This window comes from Heptranchias perlo, chromosome 2 (genome assembly GCF_035084215.1).
Source record: "Heptranchias perlo isolate sHepPer1 chromosome 2, sHepPer1.hap1, whole genome shotgun sequence".
Taxonomy (NCBI): Eukaryota; Metazoa; Chordata; class Chondrichthyes; order Hexanchiformes; family Hexanchidae; genus Heptranchias; species Heptranchias perlo.
In genome coordinates this window covers 40,200,509-40,215,001 of record NC_090326.1, presented here as the reverse complement: position 1 = coordinate 40,215,001, position 14,493 = coordinate 40,200,509, and the positions used below count along the sequence as shown (strand labels likewise).

At 43.8% G+C, this 14,493-nt stretch overlaps 1 protein-coding gene across 2 annotated transcripts in view; it reads left to right on the top strand.

The window, feature by feature from the left end:
• Window positions 1-14,493, top strand: part of eci2 (enoyl-CoA delta isomerase 2) — a 226,393-nt gene that overhangs the window by 106,479 nt on the left and 105,421 nt on the right. For both annotated transcript variants that reach the window (XM_068001778.1, XM_068001777.1), the window contains exon 3: window positions 796-894. In XM_068001778.1, coding sequence (XP_067857879.1) covers window positions 796-894 — 99 coding nt within the window. The remainder of the gene's footprint in view (window positions 1-795; window positions 895-14,493) is intronic.

The window sequence follows — 14,493 nt, the reverse complement described above, 5'->3', positions numbered from 1 at the left end:
CACCAGGCATCCCCTCAAGTCCTTTCAGGCGGGTGAATGAGGTGGGTTGCTTTTTCTCATGGGAACCTCTGGGTCAAAATGAACTGACATCCTATAGGCCTAGCTGTCCTTCTATCCAATATGAGGACATGAGGTATGAACATGGTGACATCATGATATTACCGCAACAAAATATTTTTTTTATTCGTTCATGGGATGTGGGCGTCGCTGGCAAGGCCAGCATTTATTGCCCATCCCTAATTGCCCTTGAGAAGGTGGTGGTGAGCAGTCTTCCTGAACCGCTGCAGTCTTGGAGGGAATGCTGTTGTGATCTTTTCCTTTTCTGCCTCCACCACCCCCCCCACCCCCCCCCCCCCGTCGCCTTCAGAAATGATGCAGGTTCACACGAGCGTTGTATACAGAATGTCTTCAATTCAAAGAATCATACCATCATATAGTACAGAAGGAGGCTATTCGGCCCATTGTGCCTGCGGCGGTTTTTTGAAAGAGCTGTCCGATTAGTCTCACTCCCCTGCTCTTTTCCCATAGCCCTGCAAATTCTTCCTCTTCAAGTATTTATCCAATTCCCTTTTGAAAGTTACTATTGAATTTTCTTCCACCGCCCTTTCAGGCAGTGCATTCCAGATCATATCAACTCCTCATCTCGCCTCTGGTTCTTTTGGCAATTATCTTTAATCTGTACCCTCTGGTTACTGAATGAAGAATCTTTTTATGAGTTAGGTAATACTTACAATTTTTTTCAATAATCCATTGAAATATCTTAAATTCAAACCAGAAGACTTTTTTTTTTAACAGGCTACGCAAGGTCCTTGCAATTCACCAAAGCCAAGTATGTTGGACTTTATCAACAAGGCAAAATGGGAGGCTTGGAATTCGCTTGGAAAAACACCTAAGGTAACTGTTGCATTATTTTTATGATGTAAATATGAAGTTTTAAAAAAGCCTGAAGTAAATTCTGTTCCAATCTGAAAGTCTTTTCAGTGATATCGATGTACTTTTAAATGTTTATCTATGTACTTAACTCCTACATTACTAAATAAATAAAAACATTATATGGTAGGCACAACTAACGTGACTGGGGCTAAAATGGTTGTTATAAATGGTGTTCCAACTGTCAATTGTTCTTTTTCTGCTTTGGATCTTTTAAGCAGTTTCTCCATTTACAATGGAATATTCAGCCCACCACTGTGAAGAAGGACTATTTCATCTGCAACTTCATGATGTTCTATGTCCAAACCTTGCAAAAAAAAACCTCAACAGGCAGTAGAATAATAAACAACCGTGCTATGAATGGATGATGAAATCAATTGATATATGTCTTGGTCGGCCTGCAGCCAATCAATCTCTCTCTCCCTCCTGTCTCACGTTCGCTCCCTCCGCCCCGCGCGCGCATGCTCCCTCCGCACCCCCCCCCACCCCCGCGCTCGCTCACTGCCACCCCCGCTCCCCCCCCCGACGCGCCGCCGCACTCCCCGCCCGACGTGCTGCCCCACCGCCTGACGCCGCCGAGCTTGCCTGACCCGACCGTGCCGCCCCGCTGTGCACTCCCCCCCCCCCCCCCGTCGTGTGTATGTATGTATGTATCTATATCATGTATTATTGCTCATAAAATAGGTAGATGGGGATTTAAGCATAATAAATTATCGGTTATAGATATGGATGCTCAACGTGTAATGATGATATGGTACTAATTTGTGCTAAACTGTAGTTGGGATCCTTTTTATAATAAAATCTTGTCAAGCAGATCCCTGAAGGTAGCAGGACAGGTAGATAAGGTGGTTAAGAAGGCATATGGAATGCTTTCCTTTATTAGCCGAGGCATAGAATATAAGAGTAGGGATTTTATGCTGGAACTATATAAAACACTAGTTCGGCCACAGCTTGAGTACTGTGCATAGTTCTGGTCACCACATTACAGGAAGGATGTAATTGCACTAGAGAGAGTGCAGAGGAGATTTACGAGGATGTTGCCAGGACTGGAGAATTTTAGCTATGATGATAGATTGTATAGACTGGAGTTGTTTTCCTTGGAACAGAGGAGGCTGAGGGGTGAGTTGATTGAGGTGTACAAAATTATGAGGGGCCTAGATAGAGTGGATAGGAAGGACCTATTTCCCTTAGTAGAGAGGTCAATAACCAGGGGGCATAGATTTAAAGTGATTGGTAGAAGGATTAGAGTGGAAATGAGGAAAAATGTTTTCACCCAGAGGGTGGTGGGGGTCTGGAACTCACTGCCTGAGAGGGTGGTAGGGGCAGAAACCCTCAACTCATTTAAAAAATACCTGGATGTGCACCTAAAGTGCCATGATCTGCAGGGCTACGGACCAAATGCGGGAAAGTGGGATTAGGCTGGATGGCTCGTTTCTCAGCCGGTGCGGACATGATGGGCCGAATGGCCTCCTTCTGTGCCGTAAATTTTCTATGATTTATTCTATCATGACAACATTTGTAATGCATCTAGAAACGTGATGGATAAGGCAGACACTGAATCAAAAACAAATTAAGAAGGGAACTGAATCAACATTTACAGACTAAATGAAACTTGTTTATCTAGCTGAAAACTGCATTGTAAGAAGAATTACATAATTTCTCAGAAATTTGACTTAAAAAATGAAACGCTGCAGAAAGAATTACTGATATCTTGGAGAACATAAAATTAAATTCTAGAGAAAAGGATCAAACAGGTCCTGGGCAAAATTGCATTGTATGAGACAGATGGGAATCATAATATGATTAGGCAGTGTCAACATGGTTTTATGAAAGGGAAATCGTGTTTGACAAATCTATTAGTTTTTTGAGATGTAACTAGCAGGGTAGATAAAGGAGAACCAATGGGTGTAGTACATTTGGATTTTCAAAAGGCATTCGATAAGATGTTACACAAGATAAGGGCTCATGGGGTTGGGGGTAATATATTAGCATGGATAGAGAATTGGTTAACAGACAGAAAGCAGAGTAGGAATAAACGGGTCATAGAATAGAATGATACAGCATAGAAGGAGGCCATTAGGCCCATCGTGCCTGTACCAAATCTTTAAAAGAGCTATCCAATTAGTCCCACTCCCTTGCTTTTTCCCCATAGCCCTGCAAATTTTCCCCCTACAAGTATTTATCCAATTCCCTTTTGAAAGTTATGCATTGTGGTGTGTGGCTTTCACCAGTGTTAGTTTTCTATGCTGCGTCAGGTGAATAATGTCACCACTCTGCAGGTTTGACACATTAAAAGAGCTTCTTCCTTGTTCATCATTCTAATGGACAAAAGATTAAGTCATGGAACCACCATCTGGAATTTCAATTGATTGACCGTCCGTTGTCCACCGGTTGAATATTACAATTGTAGCTTCAACTACATATCCATTTTACTTCAGCAATATACTTTAGAAACTGTAATCCTTTTCTCCCCTAATCGCTTAATGTGTAAAGACAATACCAGGTGTACTGCTAAACTGTACGGTGCCAGGTTTGAATCTGGATATGTGCTGAGTTAGCAAACCTCAGTGGTGATGGCAGTTTGGAACTACAGTCGGCCCTTGGCTGAGGAGGGAAAAATTAGCTATGTTCCTGTTTCTGATCCCTAGTCAGTGACCTCACCCTTGGAAGATGTGCATGTGTGGATATTAGGTGAAAACCGGATTGAGCTCAGTTGTTATGCCCCCATGCTGAATCACATGACAACATTCACTGGGGCCTCATATGCAGAGTAGCCATTTGAGTTATGTGCTGGAAGCCTTCCAGCACGCAAAAGAAATGTTCTTCAGCAAGAGACTAGGAAATAAAACTGGAAAAGACAAATATAACTGTAAACTGTATACTATTCAGTCAAAAAGCAGCTCTGTGCCTAAAGAATTAACAGCAATAAATGAAAGGTGGAGAAAAAGGAACAGTATAAATGATTGGTTCAGTTTATAAAAGTTAACCTTTTTTCCCCCCTTGCCCCAACAATTTTCTACAAGTTGTGTTGCATTGCAAAAGTTCCTGCAGTACAGTGTTTTCAAGCAGTTACATAAAAATCATGAAACTGCTAGCCATGTGGTAAGCTGATCAAAAATGTGTTATTTCAAAATAATGGTGCCTATCCACCATTTTAAAGTGCATTAAGTGTTTGTAAAAATGTGCCTGTTTCAACATTCAGTTAGATTATGGCTGATCTGTACATCATCTCCATTTACCTGCCTTTGTTCCATATCTCTTGATGTCCTTACCAAACCAGAATTTATCAATCTCAGTCTTGAAAATTTCAATTGACCCAGCATTCACAACCTTTTGGGGGAGCATGTTCTAGATTTTGACTACCTTTTGTGTGGAAAAAATGCTTCCTGATTTCACTCCAAAATGGCCTACCTCTCATTTTAAGATTATGCCCTCTTGTCCTGGATTCCTGCACCAGAGGAAAGTATTTCTCTGTGTCTATCCTATTGAATCCCTTAATCATTTTAAATACCTTAATTTAGATCACTCCTCAACCTCCTAAACTCAGGGGAATACAAGCCAAGTTTATCCAATCTATCCTCATAATTTAACCGTTTTAAGCCCGAGCATCATTCTGGTGAATCTGTGCTGTTCCCCTTCCAAGATAATATATATTTACTGAGATTCAGTGCCCAAAACTGAATGCTGTGCTCCAGATGGGGTCTGAACAAAGCTGTGTGCAACTGAAGCATCACTTCCGTACTTTTGTATTCTATCCGCCTTGCGATAAAGGCCAACATTACATTAGACTTTCTGATTACTTTTTGTACCTGTGCACTAGCTTTTTGTGATTTGTGTACATTGACACCTAAATCCCTTTGCTCATTCACAGCTCCTAGTCTCTCATCATTAAGAAAATATCCCAATTTGTCTTTCTCAGATCCAAAGTGGATGACCTCACATTTCCACTCACTTAGTGTGTCTTATGTCCCTTTGTAACTTCCTGCTCTGCTGGATTTTCATTTTTCCTTGCATTTGTGTAAACCTTTTTCTTTAGTTTGATGCTCTCTCATACTTCATTTGTTGACCATGGTTACTTAACTATGCAAATAGAGCCGTTGCCTTTTAGGGGTACTTACTGGTTTTGTATTGTACCAAATACCTCTTTGAATACTTTTTTTATTCGTTCATGGGATGTGGGCGTCACTGGCGAGGCCAGCATTTATTGCCCATCCCTAATTGCCCTTGAGAAGGTGGTGGTGAGCCGCCTTCTTGAACTGCTGCAGTCCGTGGGGTGAAGGTTCTCCCACAGTGCTGTTAGGAAGGGAGTTCCAGGATTTTGACCCAGTGACAATGAAGAAACGGCGATATATTTCCAAGTCGGGATGGTGTGTGACTTGGAGGGGAACGTGCAGGTGGTGGTATTCCCATGTGCCTGCTGCCCTTGTCCTTCTATGTGGTAGAGGTCGCGGCTTGCTGTCGAAGAAACCTTGCTGTCGAAGAAACCTTGGCGAGTTGCTGCAGTGCATCCTGTGGATGGTACCCACTGCAGCCACGGTGCGCTGGTGGTGAAGGGAGTGAATGTTTAGAGTGACAATCAAGCGGGCTGCTTTGTCTTGGATGGTGTCGAGCTTCTTGAGTGTTGTTGGAGCTGCACTCATCCAGGCAAGTGGAGAGTATTCCATCACACTTCTGACTTGTGCCTTGTAGATGGTGCAAAGGCTTTGGGGAGTCAGGAGGTGAATCACTCGCTGCAGAATACCCAGCCTCTGACCTGCTCTTGTAGCCACAGTATTTATATGGCTGGTCCAGTTAAGTTTCTGGTCAATGGTGACCCCCAGGATGTTGATGGTGGGGGATTCGGCAATGGTAATGCTGTTGAATGTCAAGGGGAGGTGGTAATTGCCTGGCACTTGTCTGGCGCGAATGTTACTTGCCACTTATCAGTCCAAGCCTGGATGTTGTCCAGGTCTTGCTGCATGCGGGCATGGACTGTTTCATTATCTGAGGGGTTGCGAATGGAACTGAACACCCTGCAATGATCAGCGAACATCCCAATTTCTGACCTTATGATGGGGGGAAGGTCATTGATGAAGCAGCTGAAGATGGTTGGGCCTAGGACAGTGTGCTGAGGAACTCCTGCAGCAATGTCCTGGGGCTGAGATGATTGGCCTCCAACAACCACTACCGTCTTCCTTGGTGCTAGGTATGACTCCAGCCACTGGAGTGATTTCCCCAATTCCCATTGACTTCAATTTTACTAGGGCTGCTTGGTGCCACACTCAGTCAAATGCTGCCTTGATGTCAAGTGCAGTTACTCTCGCCTCACCACTGGAATTGAGCTCTTTTGTCCATGTTTGGACCAAGGCTGTAATGAGATCTGGAGCTCTGTGGTCCTGACGGAACCCAAACTGAGCATCGGTGAGCAGGTTATTGGTGAGTAAGTGCCGCTTGATAGCCTCTGTTGTATCCAGTGCACTCAGCCGTTTCTTGATATCACGTGGAGTGAATCGAATTGGCTGAAGACTGTCTTCTGTGATTGAGGGGACATTGGGAGGAGGCCGAGGTGGATCATCCACTCGGCACTTCTGGCTGAAGATGGTTGCAAACACTTCAGCCTTGTCTTTTGCGCTCACGTGCTGGACTCCGGCATCATTGAGGGTGGGGATATTTGCAGAGCCTCCTCCTCCCGTTAGTTGTTTCATTGCCCACCACCATTCACGACTGGATGTGGCAGGACTGCAGAGCTTTAATTTGATCCGTTTGTTATGGAATCGCTTATAGCATGTTGCTTCCGCTGTTTAGCATGCATGTAGCTCTGTGTGTTGCTTCACCAGGTTGGCACCTCATTTTTAGGTATGCCTGGTGCTGCTCCTGGCATGCTCTTCTAAACTCCTCCTTGAACCAAGGTTGATCCCCTGGCTTGTTGGTAATGGTAGAGTGAGGAATATGCCGGGCCATGAGGTTACAGATTGTGCTGGAATACAAATCTGCTGCTGATGGCTCACAGCGCCTCACGGATGCCCAGTTTTGAGCTGCAAGATCTGTTCTGAATCTATCCCATTTGGCACGGTGGTAGTGCCACACAACAAGTTGGATGGTGTCCTCAGTGTGAAGGCAGGACTTCGTCTCCATATGGACTGTGCGGTGGTCACTCCTACCAATACTGTCATGGACAGATGCATCTGCGACAGGTAGATTGGTGAGGATGAGGTCAAGTAGGTTTTTCCCTCGTGTTGGTTCGCTCACCACCATGTCCTTCAGGACTCAGCCAGCTCGGTCAGTAGTGGTGCTACCGAGCCACTCTTGGTGATGGGCATTGAAGTCCCCCACCCAGAGTACATTCTGTGCCCTTGCCACCCTCAGTGCTTCCACCAAGTGGTGTTCAACGTGGAGGAGGACTGATTCATCAGCTGAGGGAGGGCAGTCGGTGGTCGGCAACAGGAGGTTTCCTGACCTGTATTTGATCATTGCAGAGGCTGATTAAGAATCAACCACATTGCTGTGGGTCTGGAGTCACATATCGACCAGACCGGGTAAGGACGGCAGGTTTCCTTCCCTAAAAGGGATTAGTGAACCAGGTGGGTTTTTACAACAATCTGGTTGTTTTATGGCCACCATTACTGATAGTTTTTTATTCCAGATTTTTATTTAATTAATTGAATTTAAATTCCCCAGCTGCCATGGCAGGATTTGAACTCATGACTCTGGATTACTAGTCCAGTAATATAACCACTATGCTACCGTACTGTCCACTGTTTGTCTGTAAGTTTACCCATTAACAGTTCAGCCCAGTTTACAGTGATCAATTTATTTCTCATCCCTTCGAATTTTGACTTACTGAGTCACTGACTCTCCTAGTATCAAATTCAATCATATTATGGTCACTATTTGCAAGATGCTCCCTTATCATCAGATTGTTAACTAATTCTGTTTTTTTTTACTCATCATTAAATCTAAAGTGGCCTGTTCCCTTGTCGGTTCTAAAACATATTCTTCTAGAAAGCTGTCCTGAATACATTCTAGAAATTCATTGCCTTTACTATCTGAGCTGTTCTGCTTCTCTCAGTACGTATGAACATACGAATTAAGAGCAGGAGTATTCCCCTCGAGCCTGCCCTGCCATTTGATAAGATTATGGCTGATATGATTGTGACCTCAACCCTACTTTCCCGTCTACTTACTATAACCTTTGACTCCCTTGTTAATCAGGAATCTATCTAACTCCAACTTAAAAATATTCAATGACCTTGCCTCCACCGCTCTCTGGGGAAGGGAGTTCCACAGACTCACGACCCTGAGAGAGAAAATTTCTCTTCATCTCCTTCTTAAATGGGAGACCCCTTATTTTTAAACTGTCCCCTAGTTCTAGTCCCTCCCACAAGGGGAAACATCCCCTCAGCATCTACCCCTTCTAGTCCCCTCGGGATCTTATATGTTTCAATAAGATCACCTCTCATTCTTCTAAACTCCAATGTATACAGGCCCAACTTGTCCAACCTTTCCTCATAAGATAACCCCCTCATCCCAGGAATCAGTCGAGTAAACCTTCTCTGAACCACCTCCAAAGCAATTATGTCCTTTCTTAAATGAGACCAAAACTGTAAAAATTAAAATATTCTATTATAATCACTTTGTTTTTGCTACATGCTTCCCTAATCTCCATATTTATACACACCCACTCCCCTATCTGGAGAACTGTAGACAACTCCTACCAGAGTCTTGAATTCTTTGCTGTACTTAACTCTATTCATACTGTTTCCACTGTCTGATCACCCTTACTAAAATCCCTTCTTTCTACTGTGGTAATTGTGTCTTTTGTCAATATTGCTACTCCCCCTTTTTTCCCAGTTTCCCTGTTCTTTCTAAAGATCCGATAGCCTGGAATATTTAGCACCTAATCGTGCTCAGGTTATAGCCAAGTCTCTGTAATGGCTACTACATCATACCCTTTAAGCTGAATTTGTGGTTCTAACTTACTTGTTTGATTTCTTGTGCTATGTGCATTCATGTACAGAACTCACATTTTGCCCTCACCCAGCCCATCTATCCTACTGATCTTTTTCTCACACTTTTTGACTTAGTGTGGATTTTACCCTCCCACCCCCCTAACTAGTTTAGTTCACACCAGGCTTAAAGTCTTCATTGCCTAAAACCAAAAAATTGAAACTTATTCAGTATCAGAGTATTCTACTTATACTCTTAGCAACGAGGTATTTTACTTGATATGACTAACTGGCGAGGACAGCTGAACAGCCATTTTGTAATCTTCCGTTAGCTTTTAAGCAGAATGACATTTTGTTTTCACTTCTTCAATGAATGATGAATTTGAATCTCAGGGGATACTTGCAGAAAACACTCCAAACTGGATTGAAATATATTAGGTGAGCATAACAAAAATTATGTAGTTAGAGGCAGCTGTCATAAGGACAGATGTGTCTCAAAATTAACCCTGGTGGCTGGGAGGAGCACAGCTACCTGCAGAATTTGATTGCTTGTCAGCACAAAAAAACCAAGTTCTAGTTTCACCCAGTGCATGCTCCATCAAACCTAATTCAGCAACTGTGCATCTCCAGGTGCTAGCTATCTGGGAGGAATTCCAAAGACAGGGGACGTGCTTTTGAACCTTTACTATTTCACATCTTGGGTTGGTTCTCAGCTCACAATAATGTAGTAGACTGACAGACTGGCTATGACACCCTGATTTTGTATGGTAACTGCAGTTCACACAGTAACTAATTGTTTGAGTCGTGAATGGTGGTGGACAATTAAACAACTAATGGGGGGAGGAGGTTCTGTAAACATCCCCATCCTCAATGATGGCGGAGTCCAGCACGTGAGTGCAAAAGACAAGGCTGAAGCGTTTGCAACCATCGTCAGCCAGCAGTGCCAAGTGGATGATCCATCTCAGCCTCCTCCCGATATCCCCACCATCACAGAAGCCGGTCTTCAGCCAATTCGATTCACTCCATGTGATATCAAGAAACAGCTGAGTGCATTGGATACAGCAAAGGCTATGGGCCCCAACAACATTCCAGCTGTAGTGCTGAAGACTTGTACTCCAGAACTAGCTGCACTTCTAGCCAAGCTGTTCCAGTACAGCTTCAACACTGGCATCTACCCGACAGTGTGGAAAATTGCCTAGGTATGTCTTCTCCACAAAAAGCAGGACAAATCTAATCCGGCCAATTACCACCCCGTCAGTCTACTCTCAATCATCAGCAAAGTGATGGAAGGTGTCGTCGGCAGTGCTATCAAGCGGCACTTACTCACCAATAACCTGCTCACTGATGCTCAGTTTGGGTTCCACCAGGACCACTCAGCTCCAGACCTCATTACAGCCTTGGTCCAAACATGGACAAAAGAGCTGAATTCCAGAGATGAGGTGAGAGTGACTGCCCTTGACATCAAGGCAGCATTTGACCGAGTGTGGCACCAGGGAGCCCTAGTAAAATTGAAGTCAATGAGAATCAGGGGGAAAGCTCTCCAGTGGCTGGAGTCATACCTAGCATAAAAGAAGATGGTAGTGGTTGTTGGAGGCCAATCATCTCAGCCCCAGGACATTGCTGCAGGAGTTCCTCAGGGCAGTGTCCTAGGCCCAACCATCGTCAGCTGCTTTATCAATGACCTTCCCTCCATCATAAGGTCAGAAATGGGGATGTTCGCTGATGATTGCACGGTGTTCAGTTCCATTCGCAACCTCTCAAATAATGAAGCAGTCCGAGCCTGCATGCTGCAAGACCTGGACAACATCCAGGCTTGGGCTGATAAGTGCCAAGAAACATTCGTGCCAGACAGGTGCCAGGCAAAGACCATCTCCAACAAGAGAGAGTCGAACCACCTCTCCTTGACATTCAATGGCATTACCATCGCCAAATCCACCACCATCAACATCCTGGGGGTCACCACTGACCAGAAATTTAACTGGACCAGCCATATAAATACTGTGGCTACAAAAGCAGGTCAGAGACTGGGTATTCTACGGCGAGTGACTCACCTCCTGACTCCCCAAAGCCTTTCTACCATCTACAAGGCACAAGTCAGGAGTGTGATGGAATACTCTCCACTTGCCTGGATGAGTGCAGCTCCAACAACACTCAAGACACCATCCAGGACAAAGCAGCCCGCTTGTTTGGCACCCCATCCACCATCCTAAGCATTCACTCCCTTCACCACCAGCGCACAATGGCTGCAGTGTGTACCATCCACAGGATGCACTGCAGCAACTCGCCAAGGCTTTTTCGACAGCACCTCCCAACCTCCCAAACCCGCAACCTCTACCACCTAGAAGGACAAGAGCAGCAGGCACATGAGAACAACACCACCTGCACGTTCCCCTCCAAGTCACACACCATCCCGACTTGGAAATATATCACCGTTCCTTCATCGTCGCAGGGTCAAAATCCTGGAACTCCCTTCCTAACAGCACTGTGGGAGAACCTTCACCACATGGACTGCAGCGGTTCAAGAAGGAGGCTCACCACCAGCTTCTCAAGGGCAATTAGGGATGGGCAATAAATGCTAGCCTCGCCAGCGACGCCCACATCCCATGAACGAATTTTTTAAAAAGTAGTTCCTGGGACGTCCTGAAATGGGGTGCTTTGGGTTAAATTTTTTGATTTGGCACTCCACAATAGCAACACGTATTGGAAATTTGAACACGGAAGTTAGGAAAAGTGTCCACTAAAATAGTACAGACTGCAACTTGGGCACACCTATCTCCACGTACAAATTCCTGATATGCATTCCCATAGTTTAAAGTTCTGTGTTGCGAGCACTTAATCATAATACTTACCTAATATAAGTACTTGCATTATTGTACGATATCTCACTCTATCTTCTCTTTCTTGCACATTTCATCCTTCCCTCTCCAGGTCTTAATTGGTTTTCTCTGCAGCCAGCCAAATATGGCTACACTATTCCATCACAGAACAGATATGGCAAAAGTGACACCGGAAAATTGTTGTGGGGATAGAAGTGGATGGGTCCCTGAACAATTTTCTGTCCCCGTCTGCTGGAGAATCAGCATAACGAGGAAAAGTTCACCCTAGTGTTCTGCATCTTCTATCCTGAGGGTGAGGGGCAGGGCAAGAGATATTTTTTGAGTACCTGACCAGATATAATGGCTTTGCATCTCCTGGATGGCTTATTCAGCTTGCTCTGCAAAGTATAACAATATGAAAAACAAAATATTGTTTTGACACTTTAAAAAAATTTTGTCTTCATCATTGAAATTGTGAATACATTCATTTTAACACAATCATTCCAGAATATCATTGATTGTTAGGAATTAGAAATCTGCATCATTATTACTATCCATATTCTGTTAAAGCTGAATCCCTGACTACATTCTATTGGCCACTGCGATGCTATGTTAAGTCTGTCGTCCCAGGAAAACACTACAAAATTTCTCTGGAATTTGCTAAAGTGCACCAATATATGTCTAAACTTCTTTCAAGAAGCTGAAATGCTTCTTTATTGCATATCCCTACTATTCCATGTTGTACCCGATTCCTTTGTAATTCCGAGTACCCTATAATGAAGTTCTTTACTAACTCTTTGACCCATTTCCACTCTCCCTCCATATTGTGTAATCGAATTAATACAATACTGACAAATATTACTTGCTATCAATCCACTTACTGCGGATAATATTGAGATTTTTGTGGGATTGATTACTACTACAACAACAACTTGTGGTGGGGACTGTAGACAATGACCCTACTGTAATGCCACCATGGAAAAGATTTCCAGTTATGTGCTATTTTAACAAAATCATAAGTATTTATAAAGAATGTCACGCTCAAATTTCTGTGCCACACTTTTTTAAATGTAGTGAATCAAAAGACTCATTTGACACAGGAGCCAGAATGCTTGTCCCCTCTGAGTGACTTTACAAATCTCACTTTTTTTTAAAAGAAAGATCTAGACTTGTGATCTTAAGCCTAAAGAACAGTTAAACTCTGACCTCAACTCAGCTTAGCAACAGAATGATAGATTGTGCATTACATAGCATTATATTTTTTTGGTTTTTATGCTGGATGCAGCGTCACTGACCAGACCTATACGCAGACTTCCTATCCTTTATGAACCAGAGTGTGCCTTTTTTTGCCCACTATCTCGGTGAATGTGGTGTCAAACAGGGCATCTTTGCAATCCATTCTGGCTGACTGGAATATATCACATGCCACCATGCGATCTTGCATTTAGTTGACAAAGCTATTAGACGGAGGCTCCTGCTCTAAAACACTAGGCAAATTTATTGAATGTAAAATAGGTAAAAGAACAGTACTCATAACTAATATATTTACAGTAATTATAAATTTTTACCAGTCTCTGAAATGTCAGAAACAAGTGTCATCTCTGCCAACCTTGAGCAAAAAACTGATCCTCAAAACATGGCTGCATACTTCTTACATCACCAAGTTATAGTCCAGCAATTTTATTTTAAATTCACAAGCTTTCGGAGATTTTCTCCTTCCTAAGGCACATTTGCCTGAGGAAGGAGAAAATCTCCGAAAGCTTGTGAATTTAAAATAAAATTGCTGGACTATAACTTGGTGTTGTAAAATTGTTTACAATTGTCAACCCCAGTCCATCACCGGCATCTCCACATCATTACTTCTTACATGTTTATTTATTATCACTGAGTCCTTTGACTAGGTTTGTACACCAACACTATATGACTGACTTCGGTTGCAATTCAACTAAGATATAGCCCAAATTACTTTGAAGATAGACCAGCATAAGAGACATTAAACTCTATTTATCATAACTACATTTAGATAATCAGACATTCAGAAGATTCAAAACAGTCAAGTATCGCCATCAAACAAACATAACTTTAAAAAGATCAAGAGGTACTGCTTTTTTGACTTGAGTAGCTTCACCCTTTTCCTGGATAAGTACTTGAAAGGAAAAAATTTGTAGGACAGGAGAGTGGGACGAGCTGGATTGCTCTTGCATAGAGCCAGCAAGGGTTTGATGGGCCGAATGGCCTCCTTCTGTGCTGCAACCTTTCCACGATTCTACCCTCTACCTATAACTGAAGTATCTTGTCCCACATGAATGTTACAGCAACAATCTAATTCATCCTCATCAGTAACTGTTTTAAATACAATGGAACAGATAATTGGGGCATAATTTTAGCCTGGAGCCGGGATGGCCCGGGGAGTTGAATTGCAGACGGGAAACCCGGAAGTACAGGTTTCCCAGACGTCCTTACAATTTTGACGTTTTTTTTTTGATGACTTCCCATCCGACAGGGCAGCCTGATTGACAGGCTGGCCTCAGTCGGATGGAAGAAGAGCAAGGAAGAGGTAAGTCTTAGATTGAATGGATGGGGGTGGGGGGGGGGGCATCGGCGGGCATGGGGGTCATGGGGGGGAGGAGCTGTCAGTCATTGGAGGGGGTCAGTCATCGTGGGGATCGCGATCGTTGGGAAGGCGTCGGCAATCTTGGGGGGAGGGGGGAGGGGTCATTGCAGGTAGGCTTGTTGGGCCTGGGGGAAGCACTCCTGCTGCTCCGGGCCCACAAGCATTGCTATAAAGGCACTTACCTGCAGATTCGGGCCTTCTCTCCTCC